This window comes from Felis catus, chromosome A2 (genome assembly GCF_018350175.1).
Source record: "Felis catus isolate Fca126 chromosome A2, F.catus_Fca126_mat1.0, whole genome shotgun sequence".
NCBI lineage: Eukaryota > Metazoa > Chordata > Mammalia > Carnivora > Felidae > Felis > Felis catus.
Window position 1 is genome coordinate 74183097 of NC_058369.1, and position 23522 is coordinate 74206618.

Genomic DNA, 23522 nt, shown 5'->3' on the forward strand with positions numbered 1-23522 from the left:
AGTAAACAAAAATTCTAAATTTGTTGGAATGACCCATGAGATCCAAAGCGGATGGTCACTGATTCTAATCCTAATGATTAAAAGAAATTATCTCTCAATCAGCCAGATAGATAAGGAAAGTAGCCAACAGAGCAATGATGTCAAAGTTGACGCTTTGATATGAAACAAATTTGGGGATTTGGTTCTCTAATCAAGTACATCCACTAGGGTAGATTTTAAACTTTAACAAAGACAGCAAGCAAGTTCTATCTCACATGATGAATCCAATTTCATGTGCATCAAGAACAACAATAATAGGGGCGCCTGGGTGTCTCAGTCGGTTAAGCATCCGACTTTGGCTCAGGTCATGATCTCACGGTCCATGAGTTCGAGCTCTGCGTCGGGCTCTGTGCTGACAGCTCAGAGCCTGGAGCCTGCTTCAGATTCTGTGTCTCCCTCTCTCTCTGACCCTCCCCCATTCATGCTCTGTCTCTCTCTGTCTCAAAAATAAATATTAAAAAAAAATTTTTTTAATAAAAAAAAGAACAACAATAGCTAATACTTAATGAGTACTAACTATGGCAAACACTCTTCTATATATTTCACACATATCAACTCAATTCTAACAAGTTTCAGACGCAGGTACTATTAGTATCCCCATTTTACTGGTAAGGAATGAAGGGCATAAAGATGTTAACTAAGGGGCGCCTGGGTGGCTCAGTCAATCTTCCAACTCTTGATTTCAGCTTAAGTTATGATCTCACGGCTGTGAGATCGAGCCCCCATGTCGGGCTCCATGCTGAGCATAAAGCCTACTTGGGATTCTCTCTCTCTTACCCTCTCTCTCTGCCCCTCCCCTGCTCATTCTCTCTAAATAAACAAACACTTAAAAAAAAATGTTAAGTAACAATCAAAAAATAAACTTAAGTAACCTACCTGCAGTCACATAGCTAGTAAGTAGAGAAGGCAGGAATTGAATCTCAGCACTGGAACACTAAGGTGTGCACCAAACCATCACACAATCTTGCCTCTCAAGAAAAGATGCTCAGATTAGGTCTGGATATATTAGCCATCTGAATAAGGGTTAGAAAAAGCTTGAGCTCTCCAGTGATGTGACCTGGGTTAAAATTCCAGCTCTTCCCTTTACTAGCTATGTGATCTTTGGAGCAACACTTGAGCCCCATGAGGCTCATTTCCCTCCCATGAAAATGAGGATCCTAATACTTCATTTACAAATAAAATTCTGAGGATTTGAGGAGATATACTGTAAGTGCCCAAGCCTAAGATCTGATGCAGAGTAGGGATTCAGTCAATAGTAGCTAGTATTAACTGAACACTTACACACTGTAGAGAAACATTATACACAACATATGAGAAATTATAAAGCATATTTTACTTACGATAAAAGTAAAGTTAAATTCCCAAATAGCATTCATAGCAAAATTAGAGATTGCAAATGAAATAAATTTTTAAAACACTTTTACTCTGATGTTCAAATCCCCAATTACAACCCAAGTGACAAGATGCCTTCCATAGAGCATACTGTACCTCTTTGATGATTTTCACCCCTCTTGGATCCTTGATATTAACAGCTATACTCTAAAAATTAAAATATATATATCTTAAAATAGTATCATAAATGTTTTTCATAGTACTAACAGTTCAATAAGGGAGCCATCCATAGCATAGATTCTCTTCTTAAAACAAATGTATTTTCCTCATGAAGAAACATTTAAATTATCTTTACTGATTTTATTTGCAATGCAGATATGTTAGGATGATAGCAAGTGTCATAGACTCTGGGTCTGGAGTTCTCTCTTGTCCAGCAAGAAACTGGGACACAGGATTAAAAATGCAAGTGAAGCTAATGTCCAGGAGGAGACAAAAGCCTGAGTAAGGGTCCTTGCTCTGTTTTTCTTAGGATCAGAAGGCTTAAAAATGTGGTGATGGATGTGCACAAAGAGACGATGAATCATGAATATTACCTCATGGACATGAGAGAAAGGAGATTTTGAAGATATGTGGTGTTAGGGGTTTGGGTCAATACAAAACAAAATCCTGGCTCCAGGCAGAAGGTTGTTTACAGCAGACATGAGGCCCCACCTCTGTTTGCCTAAACTGGCCTAGGGGACAAGAGCATGCTATCTCAGGGTCAACAAAGTATCTTTCTTTTGCTAGTTAGCAACTTCGCTGGCCCATAGGGGTCTACACCTCTATTTACCTGTTTACCTAATTTGGTCCTTCCTTCTGTGAAAGCAGCTTTCTGCTATTGTACTAAGTTGGGGGGGGGAGGGGGTTTCCACCCTGAATACCTAATCTTGTTTACCTCATCTTGGATGTTTTCATCCTAAAATTCCCTATTCCTATACCTTTGTCCTATACTGGGGGCCTTTGCCCTGTTTACCTAATCTTATTCACCTAATCTTGTTTACCCAAACTTGGGTGTGTACATCCTATGGCTTTCTAATTCTTTATGCCTAGTTAACCCATTGATGAAAGCTCAGGGAAGTCCTAAGCTTATTCCCCACAAGCAAGGATTATACAAAAAATTTTTCAAACTATATCAAGTGTTAGGCAATTAGCAATCTCCAAAAGAATGAAATGTAGAGAATCAAATGATTTCTTCCTCTAATAAAATTATTCCCATTATAAACCATTATAAATTTTCATCAAATTTTTAAGTTAGTCGAGAAGGAATATTAGTTTCAAAAAACTCTATTGTTTCTATTTGGTAACTGGTGAATGAATAAAATTTCATCTTATTTGAAATATTATTTATATATACAAAAAAAAGGGTAGAAATGAATGAACCAAGGTAATACCCATTATAAACCATTATAAATTTTCATCAAATTTTTAAGTTAGTCGAGAAGGAATATTAGTTTCAAAAAACTCTATTGTTTCTATTTGGTAACTGGTGAATGAATAAAATTTCATCTTATTTGAAATATTATTTATATATACAAAAAAAAGGGTAGAAATGAATGAACCAAGGTAATACCTAAAGTTTTACTATTACAAAAATCAAAGAAAGAAATATTCTTACTTTTTTATTTCGATTAACACTGAGAAAATAAGTACTTTCTGTCCCCACAAAAGGTGGCCCCCAAGTTCGTGTATCATCACCAGCTCCTGAAAATAACAGTATGAGCTATTAATCTTTATCTCTGAAACATCATAAGACATTCAAACCAACCCATCATATACATTCACAGATGCCTAAACAAAATCAGCTCAATTCAGTGGAATTGGCAATCTAGAGGGGCCATAAGAACTTGCTGGAACTGTCCAAACTCAACCTGCTCATGTTAATAATGAAATCCTTCCAAATCATCTTTCACTAGAAGCCATTCCTAAAAGTCAAAATCCAGAAAGAAATGCCCTACTAGCAGTCTTTAGATTTAATAAATAGCAAATCTGAAAAAAAATTAATAAATGACAAATCTAAAAGAATCACTCTCAATTTTTGGCAAGCAAGTTGGTCAGCTCTTTGGGTGTTTCTCAGCATTAAATGTACAAAGAAATGCTGAGTCTGCAAAAGATTTTTGTTAAATATTATTTAAATCAGAATAATGGTAAGTGAGATTTTATAATAAAATGGCATCTTAAGAACAATGATAAATAAATAAATCTATAAATTTTTGTGAAATCCCAGAAATAAACCAAGCATATATGGTCAACTAATATTTAATGATTTAAATAAAATCAACTAACCACTGAAGAGAAGATAAAAAGAATGGTCTGAAAATGAAGACAATGAGAATTGGGTCCAAAGTGAGGGTAGACCATTGCAGAAAAATAGAGCAGGGAAACAACAATGGAGAAAATTTTAGAAAAATCAAACTAAGCTTCAATTTGACAAGAGAGCCAAGAACACTCAATGAAAAAAAGATAGTCTTTTCAACAAATGGTGCTGGGATAATTGGATATTCACATGTAAAATAATGAAACTGAACCTATATCTTACACCACACATCACTCACAAAAATTAACTCAAAGAAGGGGCACCTGGGTGGATCAGTTGATTTAGTGTCTGACTTCAACTCAGGTCATGATCTCATGGTTCGTTAGTTCAAGCCCTGTGTCAGGCTTCGTGCTGACAGCTCAGAGCCTGGAGCCTGGAGCCTGCTTCAGATTCTGAGTCCCTTCTCTCTCAACCCCTCCCCCACTCATGCTCTGACTCTCTTACTCTCTCTCTCTCTCTCTCTCTCTCTCTCTCTCTCTCTCTCAAAAATAAACAAACCTTAAAACAATGTTTTAAATTAACTCAAAATGAGTTAACTGAGTTAAATGAGTTAAAGACAACTTTAAGAGCTAAAAGCATGAAACTCCTAGAAAAAACATAGGAACAAAGTTCCTTGACATGGGTCTTGGTTAATGATTTTTTTTGGATTTGACACCAAAGTACCAAGCAATAAAATCTAAAATAAACAAGTGAAGACTGCATCAAACTGAAAAGCTTCTGCACAGCAAAAGAAACCATTTCACTTTGTTGAAGTGAAAAGACAACTTACAGAATGGGGAAAAAATATTTGCAAATCATATAGCTCATAACAGGTTAATACCCAAACATCTAAAGAACTCACACAAGTCAACAGCTAAAAAACAAATAACCCAATTAAAAAATGGGCAAAAGGGGGCACCTGGGTAGCTCAGTCAGTTAAGTGTCAGACTTCAACTCAGGTCATGATCTCACAGTTCCTGAGTTCAAGCCCCGTGTTGGGTGAGCTTAAGCCCCACTTCAGGTGAGTCCCACTTCTCTCTCTCTACCTCTCTCTCTACCTCTCTCTCTGCTCCTTGCTCACATGCACCCTCTCTCTCTCTCAAAAATAAATGAATAAATACATAAACAAACAAATTTTTTTAAATGGGCAAAGGACCCAAAAAGACATTTTTCTAAAGATAGACAAAAGACCAACAGGTACATAAAAAGAAGCTCAACATCACTATTCATTGCAAGAATGCAAAATAAAACCACAACCTCACACCTGTTAGAATGGCCACCGTCAAAAAGACAAGAGACAACAAATGCTGGCAAGAATGTAGATAAAAGGGAACCCTTGTGCACTGTTTGTAGGAATGTAAATCAGTACAGCCACTATGGAAAACAGTATGAAATATCCTCAAAAAATTAAAAATAGAACTACAATATGATCCAGCAATTCCACTTCCTGGAATATATCCAAAGGAAACAAAAACACTAACTCAAAAAGATATGCATCCTATGTTCATAGCAGCATTATTCACAATAGCCAAGACATGAAAACACCTGTGTCCATTGATGGATGCATGGATAAAGTTGCAATATATATATATATATATATATATATATATATATATACACACACACACACACACACACACATATATATATATACACACACATATGTATATATATATATATGTATATATATATAGAGAGAGAGAGGGAGTATATACACAATTGTATGTATACACACACACATACACACACACACACACACACAATGGAATATTATTAAGCCATAAAAAATGAGGAAATCCTCCATTTGTGACAACATGGATGGACTTGAAAGCATCATGCTAAATGAGATAACTCAGATAAAGACAAATATTGTATGATCTCATTTATATGTGGAATTTTAGAAAATAAAAAACCGACTGGGTGGCTCAGTCGGTTAAGCGTCCGACTTCGGCTCAGGTCATGATCTCACAGTCCGTGAGTTTGAGCCCCAGGTTGGGCTCTGTGCTGACAGCTCAGAGCCTGGAGCTTGCTTCGGATTCTGTGTCTCCCTCTCTCTCTGACCCTCCCCCATTCATGCTCTGTCTCTCTCTGTCTCAAAAATAAATAAACATTAAAAAAAAAATTAAAAAAAAAAAAAACCAAATTCATAGAATAAGAGATCTGACCTGTGGTTACCAGAGGTAGAGGGTGGGGGCAGGGGAGATTGGAGGAAGGTGGTCAAAAGGTACAAACTGCCAGGCATAAGGTCAAGTAAGTATGAGGGATATAACGTACAGCATCATGACTATAGTTAACACTGCTGTATGATATACAGGAAATTTGTTAAGAGAGTAAATCCTAGGGGCATCTGGGTGGCTCAGTCAGTTGAGTGTCTGACCTTGGCTCAGGTCATGATCTCAAGGTTCGTGAGTTCGAGCCCCACATCGGGCTCACTGCTGTCAGCCTATCAGTGCAGAGCCTGCTTCAGATCCTCTGTCCCCCTCTCTTTGCCTCTCCCCTGCTTGCACTCTCCCAAAAAATAAATACTAAAAAAAAAAAAATTGAGAGAGTAAATCCTAATAGCTCTCATCACAAGAAGAAAATTTTTTCCTTTTTTCTTTTCTTATCATGTCTACAAGAGAAGAGGGATGTAAACTGAACCTATTGTGGTAAGAACGCGATAACTAAGTATATAAATTAAACCATCATGTTCTGTGCCTTATACTTACACAGTGATGTGTGCTAACTATTTCTCAATACAATTGGGAAAAAAAAATGTGTTATATGGGCACCTGGGTGAGTAAGTCATTTAAGTGTTCAACTCTTGATCTTAGCTCAGGGTCCTGAGTTCAACTCTTGATCTGATCTCAGGGTCCTGAGTTCAAGCCCCATGTTGGGCTCCACACTTGGTGTGGAGCCTACTTTAAAAAAAAAAAAATGTGTTATAAAAAATCAAAAAAGGCAAAATAAGTAAATGAATAGCATATTTATTTAATTTAAAATACTATTCTAGAATAAAACTTTACTCATCTAGGTCTTGCTACAAAGTAAAAGTTTAAAACCATCAAAATATAGGGTGTTTTCTTCTGAACATCTACTTCAAGTCATATGTTTGTGTTAGATTCAAAGACAACACTATAGAGTTACAGAAAAAAAGTTTCCTTTGCACAAAAAGCCACTGACAACGTAGACAGAGCTCAGAAAATGAATCAAGGATTAAGTGGCACAAAATAGTATCACTTAAGAATTTTATAAAGTCTGATTAAATATTGATATTAGAAACTAATCATTATATAGGTAATTATAGTTAAAGTATTTATCTCTAGCCCCCAAGAAGAGAGAACTTGAGAATGAATTAAAGTTTAAATTCTGATCTCATCTAAATGATATAATTAATCTATTGGCCCAGTAGACTTTACCCACTGAAACTAATCAAGAAAAGCAAATACAGCCTTTTGGAAAACAAAACAGAGGCCAAAGAACAGACTTGTGAAGGAAGGAAGGAAGGAAGGAAGGAAGGAAGGAAGGAAGGAAGGAAGGAAGGAAGGAAGACAAACCTCATAAGAGAAAGAGAGGACAACAAGCCAGAGGAGAAAAGAAGCATTAGTTCTAACTGGAGATGAACCAATAACAACACAAAGCAATCAGTGGTAAGTATCAAAAGGAATGGCATGCTCAAAACACCAGGGGAAAAATAAAACTACAAGATCCCAGAAAGGCAATCTTCTAGTAGTAAACCAATTAGAGGTTCCATGGAAAAGGTATGTGTGGGGGCGCCTGGGTGGCGCAGTTGGTTGAGCATCCGACTTCAGCCAGGTCACGATCTCACGGTCCGTGAGTTCGAGCCCCGCGTCAGGCTCTGGGCTGATGGCTCAGAGCCTGGAGCCTGTTTCCGATTCTGTGTCTCCCTCTCTCTCTGCCCCTCCCCCGTTCATGCTCTGTCTCTCTCTGTCCCAAAAATAAATAAACGTTGAAAAAAAAAAAATTTTAATGTTTACATTCATCTCAGGTGGAGATATTGTCAGGAATCTAAATTGAAGGCCTACAGGGCTTTCCTGCCCCATCTGTCTTTAGGAAGTATCCAGGGCTTTGGAGAGGATCAATGGCCTCTCTAAAGAATCAGTGCTGATGGGCGCGCCGGGTGGCTTAGTTGGTTAAGCATCCGACTTCCGCTCAGGTCATGATCTCACGGTTGGGAGCCTACTCTGGATTCTGTGTCTCCCCTTCTCTCTGCCCCTCCCCGCTTTCACGCTCTCTCTCTCAAAAATAAGTAAACATTAAAAAAAAAAAAAAAAAAGAATCAGCACTGATGGCACATGACAGGATATAAGGGCTAAAGGTTACAAACTGGGAAAACTGGCAGTTTGAGAGATGTCTTATTTGACCCACACATAATTTAAAGTTTTTAACTAGCTGCCATGATTTCAAAATCTGGAGATCTCATATAAAATCTCAGACTGCCTTTCTTAAATGACATTTCAACACATTCAAGACACTCAGCAAGTATTTATTGGGTACCAACTATGTCACAGACACTGCTCTATGCAGAGCAGACACAGCAGTGACCAAAAGATCAACACCCCTGCCTTCATATCCCTGCCTACAGGGGATAATCGAGGAACCCCAGTCACATCATCTGCTGCCCTACACTGTCCACTTCACTCAGCTAGGTTACAGACTAAGGTAACTCTACAGAAAGAAGGAGAAGAAAATTTATTTGCTCTTTGATTATAAAAATAAGAATAGTCCAAGTCCCAAGTCCCAAAACTGTAACCAATTCTATGTAATTAAAGAACAGGAGAAGCAGACATGAGAAAAGACTAGTTCTCTACTGAACTTTGATAACTCTGCCAAGCCACTTCGCCTCAGATCTGGGTTGAACAACTATCTCAAAAACCCAAAACTGTTAAATACACAATATGAACAATAAAATGCATTGGGCAGAAGGGTTAAGGGAAAGAGAGTAATCAGTCAGGCAAAAAGCAATGAACATCTACCTGCTAGCAGCAAAGCTTGATACCAAGTGTAGGACTGTGGAATGCCTACACAAGGAAGGTGCCCCCCACTGAAAAACCGAAAAAGTACAAAGGAGAAATAAGGCCCACGTAAACAGGGGATAATGATCTCTAAAATTAATATAAATACAAATATGTAAACCAGTGATCAACTGAAATAGCAAGAGAGAGAAGATCAGATGCTCTACCTAGGATTAGAAGACCTAACAGCTAAAATTACAAAGTGCTGTCGTGTTGAAATTGCGTAACAGTGTGGACATTAAAGTTTTATGAAATGTGGAAAAGAAAAAACAGATATTCAGCTAGAAAGTAAACATGTAGCCAGCATGTAGCCAGCAATGACCAAAAGTGGTGAACAACACTATCTAGATAATTGAAGCATTATCCCTGAAAGCAGGAGCTACCACCTGGAGCCTGATAAACACAGGGTCTGATTATACAACAGAATAATATGTAATATTCCCCATGCTGATCAGAGAATCTTCTGCTAATTTGCTTCAGCCTCCTAAGAAATCTATTTATCAGGAAGATGAATCTTCCACACCAAGTATTCTACTTTATGGCATTTAATCACTTAGGGGAAATTAATAAGGTGATGTAATAAACTCGACTCTTATGGTCTTACAGATATACTCACACTATTCAAGGGTAGACCATTTTCACTGATTTAGTAATTCTGTTCCAGATCCATATGGATCCGATCTTGAAGAACAAATAATAATGCTAACTTTTAAAACCTTCCAAAACAATAGGATGATGTAGAGGATATGGAGAATATGGACTGTGCCCTTCAAGTGCTTGCAGGAGAGAAAGAGCATACAACATGACACTTTCAATACCAGCATGAGCTCAACACCAAAATACTGAGAAAGCACCAAATAAAAGTGAGAATTATGTACACACAATAGGTTTATCTGGTGGACAAAGGGGAAAGAAAAAATAGGAAAGATGTCAGATGAAAAACAAATACAAAGAATTGATCTCAGCTTCGGTGTTTCTTGCTTAAAATCTTGAAAATCATATAATGAGAAATGTTTCTTTTACTAGAAAGAGAAAAGAATGACTTGGATTGGAGTATCTGGGTTCCTTTTGGAAGGACTTGGATTCCTTTCCCTCTCTCCTTCTTGTGTGTGCTAAAAGGGAAGACCCTTTTACCCTCCCTCCTCCTCACGTTCCCTTCATCCCACAGTGAGGGAATGTGGCAGGGTCGACTCTAAATTCAGTCTCAACAGTAAGGTTTGTATGGGGCTAGGGAGGGCCAGGACCAGACCTGAGCGCCTGGATATTCCTTATTACCTGTGTGACTTTGGACAAACTGCTTTATCTCCCTTTGTCTCTGTCTTTTCATTTATTTTTTTAACTTTTTTAAAATTTATTTTGAGAGAAAGAGAAAGAGAGAGAGCAGGCACCAGAGATGGGCAGAGAGAGAGGGAGAGAAAGAATCCCAAACAGACTCCATGCTGTCGGCACAGAGCCTGACTCAGTGCTCCATCCCACAAACTATGAGATCATGACCTGAGCCAAAACCAAGAGTCACTCAACCAACTGAGCTACCCAGGACTCCTGTCTTTTCATTTATAATCGAGGAATAATAACAGCAACCCATAAGGCTGTTGTAGAGATTAAATAAATTAATATACGCAAAGTGCTTAGAACTGTATATGGTACTCTGACAAGTGTTAGCATCTGTTACTACGAGCTGCATCTCAGTTTCTACCAGAGGCTTTCAGGTGTGTGTGAAGGACCTGACTTAAGCCTTAGCCCTTGGCACTTATAAAAAGTAAAAAGAGGGGTGCCTGTCTTCGGCTCACGACATGCTCTCGCAGTTCATGGGTTCCAGCCCCATTTCAGGCTCTGTGCTGATAGTGAGAAGCCTGGTTCAGACCCTGTCTCCCTCTCTCTGCCCTTCTCCCCACCCCCCACTCCCTGGTCATGTGCACATGGGCACAAGCTCGCACGCTCTCTCTCTCTTTCAAAAATAAAATTTAAAAAACACTTTAAAAAAGTGAAAGGAAATCACTAGTATAGGTTCAGAGGAAAGTAAGGAATGGAAGAAAAAAAATAAACATTTCATTCAATTCTCTCCTCATTCCACATATAGGTACATGGATATTTCAAAAACCAGTTAAAAACTGTTATTAGAGTGCTTGGGTGGCTCAGTTGGTTAAGCGTCCAGCTCCCGAGTTGGGCTCCATTCTGACAGCACAGAGCCGGCTTGGGATTATCTCTCTCTCTCTCTCTCTCTCTCTCTCTCTCTCTCTCTCTCTGCCCCTCCCCTGCTTGCGCTCTCTCAAAATAAATAAATACACTTAAAAACAAACAACAACAACAACAACAAAAAACATTAGTTTGCAGCGCCTGGCTTGCTCAGTCAAAAGAGCATGAGACGCTTGATCTCAGGGTCGTGAGTACAAGCCCCATGCTAGATATAGAGGTTACTTAAAAATAAAATCCTAGGGGCGCCTGGGTGGCGCAGTCGGTTAAGCGTCCGACTTCAGCCAGGTCACGATCTCGAGGTCGGGTCCGTGAGTTCGAGCCCCGCGTCGGGTTCTGGGCTGATGGCTCAGAGCCTGGAGCCTCTTTCCGATTCTGTGTCTCCCTCTCTCTCTGTCCCTCCCCCGTTCATGCTCTGTCTCTCTGTCCCAAAAATAAATAAACTTTGAAAAAAAAATTTTTATAAAAAAAATAAATAAATAAATAAAATAAAATAAAATCCTAGGGGCGCCTCGGTGGCTCATTTAGTTAAGCATCCGACTTCCGCTCAGGTCATGATCTCATGGCTCTGTGCTGACAGCTCAAAGCCAGGAGCCTGCTACAGATTGTTTCTCCCTCTCTGCCCCTCCCCTGCTCAAGCTCTGTCTCTCTCTCTCTCTCTCTCTCTCTCTCTCTCTCTCTCTCTCTCCTTCTCTCTATCAAAAATGAATAAACTTTAAAAAATAATAATAATAAATAAAATCTTTAAAAAAACTGTATTAGTCTGTTTCTATGTTTTAAAGGGAGTAATAGCTTTACCTGGTCTTTCCACTTTTATAACTTCTGCTCCAAGATCTCCTAAATTCATAGTAGCAAAAGGTCCCGCCAGTACTCTACAATATTAACAATGACAAGTAATCACCACCTTGAAGATGTTTATATTAATTCTTTTCTTAATAATCCATTAACACAGACAAGCTCATATAATGCTAGCAAGATTTAAAATTGTTAAAACTGTTCAGAATTGCAATTTGACCTTATGTATTAAAAGCTTTAAAAAGTATACTGATGCAGTAATTCCACTTTCAGCGTTCTCTCCTGAGGAAGAAATCCTAAGATTTCCTGAGGCAAAGATTGATGAAAAGGAATTGTACATCAGGAAGGAAGCCTAATTTATAATAGTGAAATCTTGGGGGATGAGTAATTATGTGACAACCATACAATAAAATATCATCTTACATTTTTGTTGAATTTTTAATGACATGGAAAAATACTCAGAATATAACATTATCTTTTAAATGTGGGTAAAAACTGTAATTTCAGTATGGTTCTAATTTTTGTCTTTAAAAATAATACATAAATATGCAGATTGAAAAAAATGCAAATATTATACTAATTATCTCTTAGAATGATGAAATTATACCATTTTTTTATTTTCTTTTCTAAAATTTTAATAGTAAGCATTAAAACCCAAAAATGAATGAATGTTTTTTTGAAAGAAGGGAAAATTCAATCACCAAAACATAGATAAACCAATACAAACCTTGTTAGATCCAGAATTTTTACACCCTCCAGTGGCTTCATATTGTCAGTATCTGGCAAAACACAGAAAATATTTTAAAGAGCATTGATGACGAATTTTCAGAAGGAAAAGGGCAAAATTGTTAATATTCTGTTTTAAGTAATCTCTATTACTACCAAAACTATATTTTTTTCCTTTACTATATTTCTGCTTTATATGTAACACAGAAACTTTTGACCTGATCCAGTTAAGTCAATCTGTAAAAATTACAACCTCTAATACCCTATTAATAAAGTCCACAGTTACACCTAAGATAATTTGTCTAATGAAAAATAAGGACTTTTAGGGCACTGTGTCAATACACTTTGTAACAAATTATACTCTGGTGGAGGGATATGAATAATGGAGGTGTGTGTAGGCAAGGGGTATATGGGAAATCTCTGTACCTTCCTCTCAATTTTGCTGTAAACCTGAAACAGCTATAAAAAAAAATAAATAAAGTCATAAAAAATAAATAAAAAGTGAACTAAACAACAAAAAATTACTAACAACTAAAAAAGAACAACAAAGACCTCCACATACTTATTCTACACTTCAAACAGGGAGAAAATATGAATTTTTAAAGTTTATTAAATAATTTATTTACAAAAAATATTTACATATAAAAAATATGTGTATTTCCTTTTTCTCTTCACCCACCAGCTATAAAAATTAGCAGATAGGTCAATAATTGTATCATTAATTCACTAAAAATATTTAACATCAACACTAAATCACAAAGTCAAATTCTAGCCAAATGGCTTACAAAGTTTAGATCATGATGACTGAGATCACGCTGAATTTATGGGGAAAAATGATGAACTACTGGTTCAATACATTTTTTAAATAGACTTTTTTAGAGAAGTTTTTAGATTCACAGCAAAACTGAGCAGAAATTACAAAGAATTCTCATGTACTTCTTTTCCCTACATGTGCCCAACATCGCCCATTTTGAACATCCCTCACCAGAGTGACACATTTTTCACAACTGACAAAGTTACCCTGACACATCACTATTGCATACTTTAGAGTTCATTCTTGCTCTCGTACATTTTATGGGTTTAGACAAATGCATAATGGCGTGTATCAAACATTATAACACACAGAATACTTTCACTGCCCTAAAAATCCTCTCTGCTCTGCCTATTCATCCCTTACTCCCCACCTCAAACTCCTGTAATCCAATCTTTTTACTGTATCCACAGTTTGCCTTTTCCAGAATGTCATATGGTTGGAATCACACAGTAGTAGCCTTTTCAGATTGGCTTCTTTCACGCAATAATATTCATTTAAGTTTCCTCTGTGGCTTGACAGATCACTTCTTTTCAGTGCTGAATGATATTCCATTACCTTGATAGACCAGTTTATTTATCCATTCACCTACTAAAGGGCACCTTGGTTGCTTCCCAGGTTTGGTGGTTACAAAGAAAGCTGCTAAAACATTGTGTGCAGGTTTTTGTGTGGACATTAAGTTTTCAATTCATTTGGGTAATTTTCAAGAAGTGCTGATTACTGAAAAGTGTGTTAAGAGTATGTTTCGTTTTCCACCCCACCTTCCAAAGTAGCTGTACCGTTTTGCATTCCCACCAGCAATGATTGGGAGTTCCTCACGTCAATACATTTTTTTAAAAATCTTAATGCATCTCCATCACCAGTGGATTAAGAATAAGAGTTACAGATTTACACATATACCACACATTTACACACATATCATTATAGTCTTGAGAAGGATCACAAGAGACACAACAATTCTTAGCTAGGAATGTCCTCAGCTAAGAGGACATTACCTCAATGTTCTGGTAAGGAACACTGAAATTCCATATAGTGGGCACTTGCTCCTTGAAATCAGCCCATTCATTCTTTTAAAATAAGAAATTGCTGGAGCTCCTGGGTGGTTCAGTCAGTTAAGCATCAGACTTCAGCTCAGGTCATGATCTCACAGTTCGTGAGTTTGAGCCCTGCATCAAGCTCTCTGCTGTCAGCTCAGAGCCCACTTTGGATCCTCTGTCCCCCTCTCTCTCTCTGCCCCTCTCTCTCTCTCTCTCAAAAATAAACATTAAAAAAAAAAAAAAAATTAAAGGGGCACCTGGATGGTCTAGTCGGTTAAGCCTCCAACTCTTGATTTTGGCTCACGCCATGGTCTCGCAGTTCATGGGTTCAAGCCCTGTGTTGGGCTCTGCACTGACACCACGGAGCCTGCTTGGGAGTCTCTCTCTCTTTCCCTCACTCTGCCCCTCCCTCCCTCTCAAAATAAGTAAACTTTAAAAATACCATTTAAAAAATGTTTGTGGAGGGAAAGAAAGGACAGAAAGATGAGGAGAAAAAAAAATCCTCATTTTGCCACAATGCATTAATAGATTGCCATAATGGAACACAGTGAAAAAACTACAGTCCCATTGCAGCAATATTACAGGTGGCGTTTCTTGGTGCCAAGATGGATGCTGCAGTGTTTATAACCTAATCTCACATGTGACATATTATCACAGCTACCATATGCTATTAGTCACATAGGCCAACTCTGGTGCAGTATTAGGGAGTACTCCATACACAAGGGTGTATGAGGAGGTAAGGATCATTGCAGCCATCTTGGACACTGGGTAATACACTCATAGTGGTTTCAATTTGTATTGCTGTGATGACAAGTGACATTGAACACATTTTCATATGTTTATTGGCCATTATCATACCTCTTCTAGTAAACATCTGCTTGTGGGGCATCTGGGTAGCTCAGTCAGTTGAGCATCAGACTCTTGATTTGGGCTCCATTCATGATCTTGAGGTTTGTGAGATCAAGCCCCAAGTTGGGCTCTGTGCTGAATGTGCAGAACCTGCATGGGATTCCCCCTCTCTCCCCCTCCCCCACTCATGCTCCCTTCCCCACAAATAAGTAAATAAATGTTTTAAAAATAAATAAACATCTACTTGAAACTTGTGCCCATGCTTAATTCAGTTCCTTAAGGAGCCTACACAACATTGCTTCAAGCACCCTTACCATCCTTGTCACTTACACTGCAACATAAACATCAAGCTGATGAAGAGAGGCTATTGAGTTTTGTCCCCTATAAAATCAAGTTGCCTAACTTCAAATTCACTGTTACTCAACAACTTATTGCTCAACCCACCTCTTCCCAAAACAGCTATTGCAAATCTTCTCCACTCCATAAGTCTCCAAATCCCTTTCTTCTCTAGCTGCCACGTCAAATAGCTTTACTTGAAAATTCCTCTTTGGAAAAGAATTTTATCAATCCAAGAGAAAATAACTAAAAGTTATTGACACACACTAGTAGTCATTGACACATAAAAGTCCAGCCATATCATATCACCCGACATTGAAACTTGTCAATCAAGAAACCTTATTGTAGTGTTCTGGAGCTGCCGTAACAAAATACCATAGCCTGAGTGCCTTCAACAATAGGAATTATTTTTTCATAGTTCTAGAGACTAGAAGTCCAAGATCAAGGTATCAGCAAGTTTAGTTTCTCCTGAAACCTCTCTCCTTCATTTGCAGATGGCCACCTTCTTGCTGCCTCTTCACAGGGTCATCCCTCTTTGCACTACATCCCTGATATCTCTATGTTCTAACTTCTTCTTATAAAGACACCAACCAGTAAAGACCCACCCAAATAGCCTCATTTTAATGTAAGTATCTCTTTAAGGGAACTATCTCCAAAAACAGTCTGAGATGTGGGGGGTTAGGACTTCAAGGTATAAATTGAGGGGGACAAATTCAGTCCATGACAAAGCTCGACCCATGCATACAGTTTCTAATCAGCTTTTTATTTTTTTTTATTTTTTTTTTAATGTTTATTTATTTTTGAGAGAGATAGAGCATGAAAAGGAGAGGGGCAGAGAGAGAGGGAGACACAGAATCTGAAGCAGGCTCCAGGCTCTGAGCTGTCAGCACAGAGTCGGACACGGGGCTTGAACTCACGAACTGCAAGATCATGACCCGAGCCAAAGTCAGACACTAACCAAGTGAGCCACCCAGGCGCCCCTCTAATCAGCTTTTTAAATGTCCATCTCCTATTGTATAAAAGAACAGTCAAAAAATCAGCAAGATATAGGGAAAACCTATATCAGGAAAGAAAGAGACCAAGGCAAACATGAAAAAGAAACTCAGAGCAAACAGATATAAGGCAGGTAAACTACATTACAATTCCATCAATATGACATTCTTGAAAAGACAAAGGATAGAGATAGAAAACAGGTAAGAGTTGGGAGAGGCTGGGAATGAAGAGAGAATGACTGCAAGTTTTGAGAGGTGAGGGAAGTGTTCTATATCGTAATTATGGTGATGGTTACATGACTCTATATGTTTGCCCAAATTCACAGGACTACATGCCAAAAAGAATTTTACTTTATGCAAGTTTTATGTCCATAAAAAATTATCAATATTATCAGAAAAATGAAGAACATGCACCTATAAAACAGAAAAGGACACTTGTAAAAAGTATTTAGAGAATGAAAATATGATCTTGGAACTTTAAAAAATGACAGAAGAATGAAAATGTAAGAGAAAGGCAGAAAGATAAAGATAAGAAGATTACCCAGGGGCGCCTGGGTGGCTCAGTTGGCTAAGTGTCCAACTTTGACTCAGGTGACGATCTCACAGCTTGTGGGTTCAAGCCCCGCGTCGGGCTCTATGCTGATGGCTTGGAGCCTGGAGCCTGCTTCAGATTCTTTGTCTCCCTCTCTCTCTCTGCCCCTCCCCCACTCACACTCTGTCTTTCAAAAATAAATAAACATTAAGAAAATTTAAAAAAAAGAAAAAAGAAAATCACTCAGTAGAACAAAAAGAAATGATAAAAGTGAAAAATGGAGGAGAGGGAGGAAAAAAGAATCAGCCTAGGAATTCCAATAATACAGGTTTCTCAAAGAGTGAACAGCAAAAACAGAAGAGAGAACATTAATAAATAATTCAGATCAAGATCACAGAATTGAAGGATATGATTTTCCAGACTGAAAGGGACCTTGCAGCACCTGGGTGCTGTAGTCAGTTAAGCTTCCAACTCTTGGTTTCAGCTCAGGTCGTGATCTCAGGGTCTTGATCTCAGGGTCATGAGATCAGGTCCCTCATAGGGCTCCGTGCTGAGCATGGAGCCTGCTCGAGATACTCTCTCTCCCTCTCTGCCCTTCCCCTCTATATCTCAAAAAAAAAGGAGGGGGGCTCTGCATGCCCTGCCTAGACTTTAAAAAGACACACCCCATTTTGAAAAGATACATGCACCCTTATGTTTATTGCAGCATTATTTACAATAGCCAATATATGAAAGTAGCCCAAGTGTTCATCAATAGATGAATGGATAAAGAAGATATGATACACACACACACACACACACACACACACACACACACACACACAGTGGAATATTACTCAGCCTTTAAAAAGATGAGATCTTGCCATTTGCAACAACACGGATGAACTTAGAGGGTATTATGCTAAGTGAAGTAAGTCAGACAGAAAGACAAACATCACATGATTTCACTCAGAGGTGAAATCTAAAAAACAAAATAAATGAATAAACAAACAAAAAGCAGAATCAGACCTATAAATACAAACTGATGCTTGCCAGAGAGGAGAGGGGGTAGGAGGATGGGCAAAATGGTTGACGGGGAGTCAGAGATACAGGCTTCCAGTTATGGAATGAGTAAGTCATGGGGATAACAGGCAAAGCATAAGGACTCTAGTTAACAATATGGTAATAGCATTGCATGGTGACAGATTATAGCTACATTTGTGGTGAGGGTAGTATTAACATACAGATTTGTCAAATCACTATAGTGTATACCTGAAACCAATGTAACGTGTCAAATATACTCAAATTTTTAAAAATTAATTAAATCAAATTAAATTAATAACAATAAAGACACACACCAAGAATGAATAAGTCATGGGAATGAAAGGTACAGCATAGGAGGGGTGCCTGAGTGGCTCAGTCAGTTAAACATCCAACTCTTGATTTCAGCTCAGGTCATGATCTCACTGTCAGTGCAGAGCCTGCTTGGGATTCTCTCTCTCCCCTCTCTCTCTCTGCTCCACTCCTGTGCTCTCTCTTTCAATCTCTCTCTCTCTCAAAATAAATACATAAACTTAAAAAAAAAAAGGTACAGGATAGGAAAAATGATAAATGGTGTTGTAATAGCATTGTACAGTGACAGATGGTAGCTACACTTGTGGTGAATATAGCATATATTAAAGTGGTCAAATCACAATATTATATACCTGCAACTAATGTAACATTGTGTCTCAATCACAATAAAAATTTTTTTTTTAATTTTTTTTTTCAACGTTTATTTATTTTTGGGACAGAGAGAGACAGAGCATGAACGGGGGAGGGGCAGAGAGAGAGGGAGACACAGAATCGGAAACAGGCTCCAGGCTCTGAGCCATCAGCCCAGAGCCTGACGCGGGGCTCGAACTCACGGAACCACCACAATAAAAATTTTAAAAGGTGACAAAGTGCTAGAAATTTAAAAACAAATAAATAAATTAAAAACATACACCAAGGCACATCAGTGTAAGAATTTGGAACACTACGATTTTTTGTCTCTGCCAAAAGAAGATCTGAAAAATCTCTAGGGAGGAAACAAGCATATATAAAGGATTGGCTAACAGAATCTCATTGAATTTCTCAACAGTACTGGAAGCTAAGACATAAAAATGGAACAAAAACCTTAAAATTTTTGAAAGGAATATGTATTTCTCTTTTAAATTCTAAACCCAGTCAAGCCATGAGTCTTGTGTGAGGGTAGAAAAAAGAAACTTTTTAATCAGAAAAATTTTACCTTCCCATCCCTTCTTGGGAAAATTATTTCTAGAGGATATGGTTCACCAAAAACAGAACAAGAAAGAGGGGCACCTGGATGGCTCAGTCAGTTGAGTGACCAACTCTTGATTTTAGCTCCGGTCAGGATCCCAGCATCGTGAGTTCGAGCCCCGTGTTGGGCTCTGTGCTGACAGAGTGGGGCCCTGCTTAGGATTCTCTCTCTCCCTCTGCCCCTCCCCCACTCACGCAAGCAAGTGCACTCTCTCTTGCTCTCCGTCTCAAAATAAATAAATAAACACTTTTTAAAAAGAAATAAGAAGAGGGGCGCCTGGGTGGCTCAGTCGGTTGAGCATCCCACTTCGGTTCAGGTCATGATCTCGCAGTTCCTGAGTTCGAGCCCCACGTCGGGCTCTGTGCTGACAGCTCAGAGCCTGGACCTGCTTCGGATTCTGTGTCTCCCTTTCTCTGCCCCTTCCCTGCTCATGCTGTCTCTCTCTGCCTCTCAAAAATGAATAAATGTTAAAAAAAATTTTTTTAAAGAAATAAGAAGATAAGGGATCCAGAAAATGAGGGATCTAAAGGAGAAAGTTGAAAGGAATCTTCAGAATGAAAGTAAAGAAAATACTAACACAATAGCTGAAATATCCTCATGGTTCAGTTGGGGGTGAATTAAGGACATATATTGAGAAAGTAAATAAAGAAGCCATACAAATATTAACACAAGGAAAAACAAAAAGGTGTGCAAGAGCAGCAATGTCATCCAAATCTGAAGAATAATTGTATAATCATAATGATGCAAATACTTGAATTCCGATCTAGCAAAATGTATGATTTGATAAGATAGAAAGTGTATGTGTAGTTGTTGGCATGGTGGTGAAAGAGAGCTAGTCTTTCTCACTACAGATAATTCCTAAAAACAAAAGGAAGAAGTAGTATTATAATTACATTACTTAGAGATTTGAAGGTAAAAGCTAAAAGAAACAGCTAAAAGAATTGACATTTGTTGTCTCTGGGAAAAAGGGGCAGAGAGGCATCAGAGGTTTACTATTTTTCGTAATTAACCATATAGATGTGAAGTATATATAAAATGTTGATTTTAAAAATTAAAAAATAGGGGCGCCTGGGTGGCTCAGTCGGTTGGGCATCCGACTTCGTCTCAGGTCATGATCTTGCGGTCCGTGAGTTCGAGCCCCGCATCGGGCTCTGTGCTGACAGCTCAAAGCCTGGAGCCTGTTTCGGATTCTGTGTCTCCCTCTCTCTCTGACCCTCCCCCGTTCATGCTCTGTCTCTCTCTGTCTCAAAAATAAATAAACGTTAAAAAAAATTAAAAAAAAACAAAAAATTAAAAAATAAACTATAAGTTATGTTAAATTCATGAGCGACAGTTGAGGAATCATTTTGCTGTACTGCCCCCTGCAATGTTTTGATAAATATTACACTCTGAGGCTTTCCATTTAATTATTTACACACTGCAGCAGCTTCAAAGGGAAATTATAGTCTATTGTCATCATTCGCAGATTCTGTATTTGAGGATTCAACTACTCATTAACTCCAAAATCAACATTTTCAATGCTTTTGCAGTCATTCCAGGCCATGCACAGAATGCAGAAAAATTTCAGTCACTTGATGTACATGTTCCCAGCAACACTCTTCTTGTTTTGCCTTGTTAGGCCTTCTTGTTTCAGGTCTCATACCGTAAACAAGTGTCCTTAGTGTGGTGTACTTAGTGTCACATTTTCACGTTTCTGTGCTGTTTTGTTGGTGATTTCACCATTTAAAATAGCCCCCCAGCGCCTGGGTGGCTCAGCCGGTTGAGCTTCCGACTTCAGCTCAGGTCACGATCTCACGGTCCATGAGTTCGAGCCCCGCGTCGGGCTCTGGGCTGATGGCTCAGAGCCTGGAGCCTGCTTCTGATTCTGTGTCTCCTTCTCTCTCTGCCCCTCCCCCATTCATGCTCTGTCTCTCTCTGTCTCAAAAATGAATAAAAATGTTAAAAAAAAAAATTTTTTTAAATAGCCCCCAAAAATAAATAAAAATGTTAAAAAAAAAAATTTTTTTTTAAATAGCCCCCAAGTCTAAGTCGCCTGGGTGGCTCAAGTCGGCTGAGCATCCGACTTCGGCTCAAGTCATGATCTCATGGTTTGTGGGTTTGAGCCCCGTGTTGGGCTCTGTGCTGATAGCTCAGAGCCTGGAGCCTGCTTCTGATTCTGTGTCTCCCTCTCTTTCTGCCCCTCCCCAGCTTGCACTCTGTCTCTCTCTCTCAAAAATAAAGAAAAAAAATTTTTTTAAATAAATAAATAAAATGGCCCCAAGAGTAGTGCTGAAGTGCTGTCTGGTGTTCTTTTTTTTTTTTTAACTTTTTTTTTTTCAACGTTTATGTATTTTTGGGACAGAGAGAGACAGAGCACGAACGGGGGAGGGGCAGAGAGAGAGGGAGACACAGAATCAGAAGCAGGCTCCAGGTTCTGAGCCATCAGCCCAGAGCCCGACGCAGGGCTCGAACTCACGGACCGCGAGATCGTGACCTGGCTGAAGTCGGACGCTTAACCGACTGCGCCACCCAGGCGCCCCTGCTGTCTGGTGTTCTTAAGTGCAAGAAGACCATGATGAACCCTATAGAGAAAATATGTGTTAGATAAGCTTTGTTCAGGCATGACTATAACTATATAAGTTATAATGCTATGGCCATGGATTCAATGTTAATGAATCAACAATATATATTAAATAAGGCGACTTTAAACAGAAACACCCATAATACAACATTATGTGAATTAACTGGTAGACAAAAATGTGTGACCAAAGACTTGCAGGAACTTAATCCTATATTTCCCCCAGGAGCAATGGTTCAGTATTCACTAATTTGGTGTTCACAGTTTATAGAACAAAACTACTTCTAATAACGAGAATTAACTGTATAAAAGAGGCAAGAGAAAGATCAGCACTACCTCAACCAGAAAGCCCTGACCAGCCTTGGGAAGCTTTCAAACAAACCTGAGTGCCATCATCAAAACACAGTTTGGAAGGGTGGGCCACAGGGGAAGAAAAGGTAAAGAAGATTTGATAAATTGATTCTAAAATTCATCTTGATGAGTATATGATCAAGAATAGCCTAGAAAAAATTTTTTGTGGGGAGAAGAATATTTAGCCTACAAGGTAAAAATAAAAGTGTAATTTTTAAAATAAGATATTAACATATAAACAAAGAAACAGCCATACATAGAAATGAAAAATTATTACATAACAAAGAAGAAATCTCAAATCAGTGGGAAAATGATAAATTATTTAAGAAACAGTGTTAGGAAAATTGATTATCCATATAGAAAAGAAGTGTGATCTACACTTAAGTTCTAAGATCTAAATACAAATAAAATTTAAAGTAAATGCAACCATTAAAGCAAGAACGTTTGAGAAACTTTGAGAAAAGTTCTCTATCTAAAAAAAAAATTTGAAATTAAAACATCATCAAAGTTGACAGTTCTGACTACATAAAATTTTAAACTCAGTACAATGAAAGATACCATGATTAAACTTAAAAGATAAATAACATACTGGAAGAATGGAAATATTTGCAATAAAAATAAAAGACAAAGGTTTTTATGACATATAAAATACTGTTAGAAATCAGTAAGAAAGAAAGAATGGAAAAATTGGAAATATACACAGTCAATTCACAGATAAATAAAAATTTCTAGTATGCGTAACAAAAGACATTCATAGCAATTTCATCTACTATGAAAAGATGAAAATAATAATAATAATAATATTTTTCTCACCAGATTGGCAAATATTTATAATACCCAATATTGGCAAGGGTGTGGTGAAATGGGCACTTTCATACACATAAATCACTAACAACTTTGTAGGGCATAAAAATTTTAAATGTTAGGGGCACCTGGTTGGCTCAGTCGGTTAAGCATCCAACTTCAGCTTAGATCATGATCTCGTGGTCTGCAAGTTCAAGTCCTGCATCAAGCTCTGTGCTGTCATGACATTTCAGAGCCTGCAGAACCTGTTTCAGATTCTGTGTCTCCCTCTCTCTCTCTGTCCCTCCCCCACTCACACTCTGTCTCTTTCTCTCTCTCTCTCTCTCTCTCTCTCTCTCTCTCTCTCTCTCAAAAAATAAATAAAAACATTAAAAAAATTTTTTTAAATGTTAATATCCTCATACTAGGTTATCCTGTTGTTGGCATTTAATTCACAAAACAATTCCACAAGTATGCCTAGACACGGGTAAAAAAAAAATGTTCATTGCAGAACCTTTTTGTTTTGATTTTCAGCTGTACTTCAAATGTTTTTCAATCAAC

At 38.1% G+C, this 23522-nt stretch overlaps 1 protein-coding gene across 3 annotated transcripts in view; it reads right to left on the reverse strand.

The window, feature by feature from the left end:
* SUGCT (succinyl-CoA:glutarate-CoA transferase) overlaps positions 1-23522 on the reverse strand; it is a 760453-nt gene that overhangs the window by 719881 nt on the left and 17050 nt on the right. For 2 of the 3 annotated variants that reach the window (XM_045053214.1, XM_011280299.4), the window contains exons 2-5: positions 12434-12485; positions 11710-11783; positions 3026-3111; positions 1528-1578 (exon numbers count right to left, since the gene is read on the reverse strand). In XM_045053214.1, coding sequence (XP_044909149.1) covers positions 1528-1578; positions 3026-3111; positions 11710-11783; positions 12434-12485 — 263 coding nt within the window. Of the gene's footprint in view, positions 1-1527; positions 1579-3025; positions 3112-11709; positions 11784-12433; positions 12486-15573; positions 15726-23522 lie in introns of those variants that run through there. The other variant, XM_045053213.1, reaches the window with a different exon arrangement.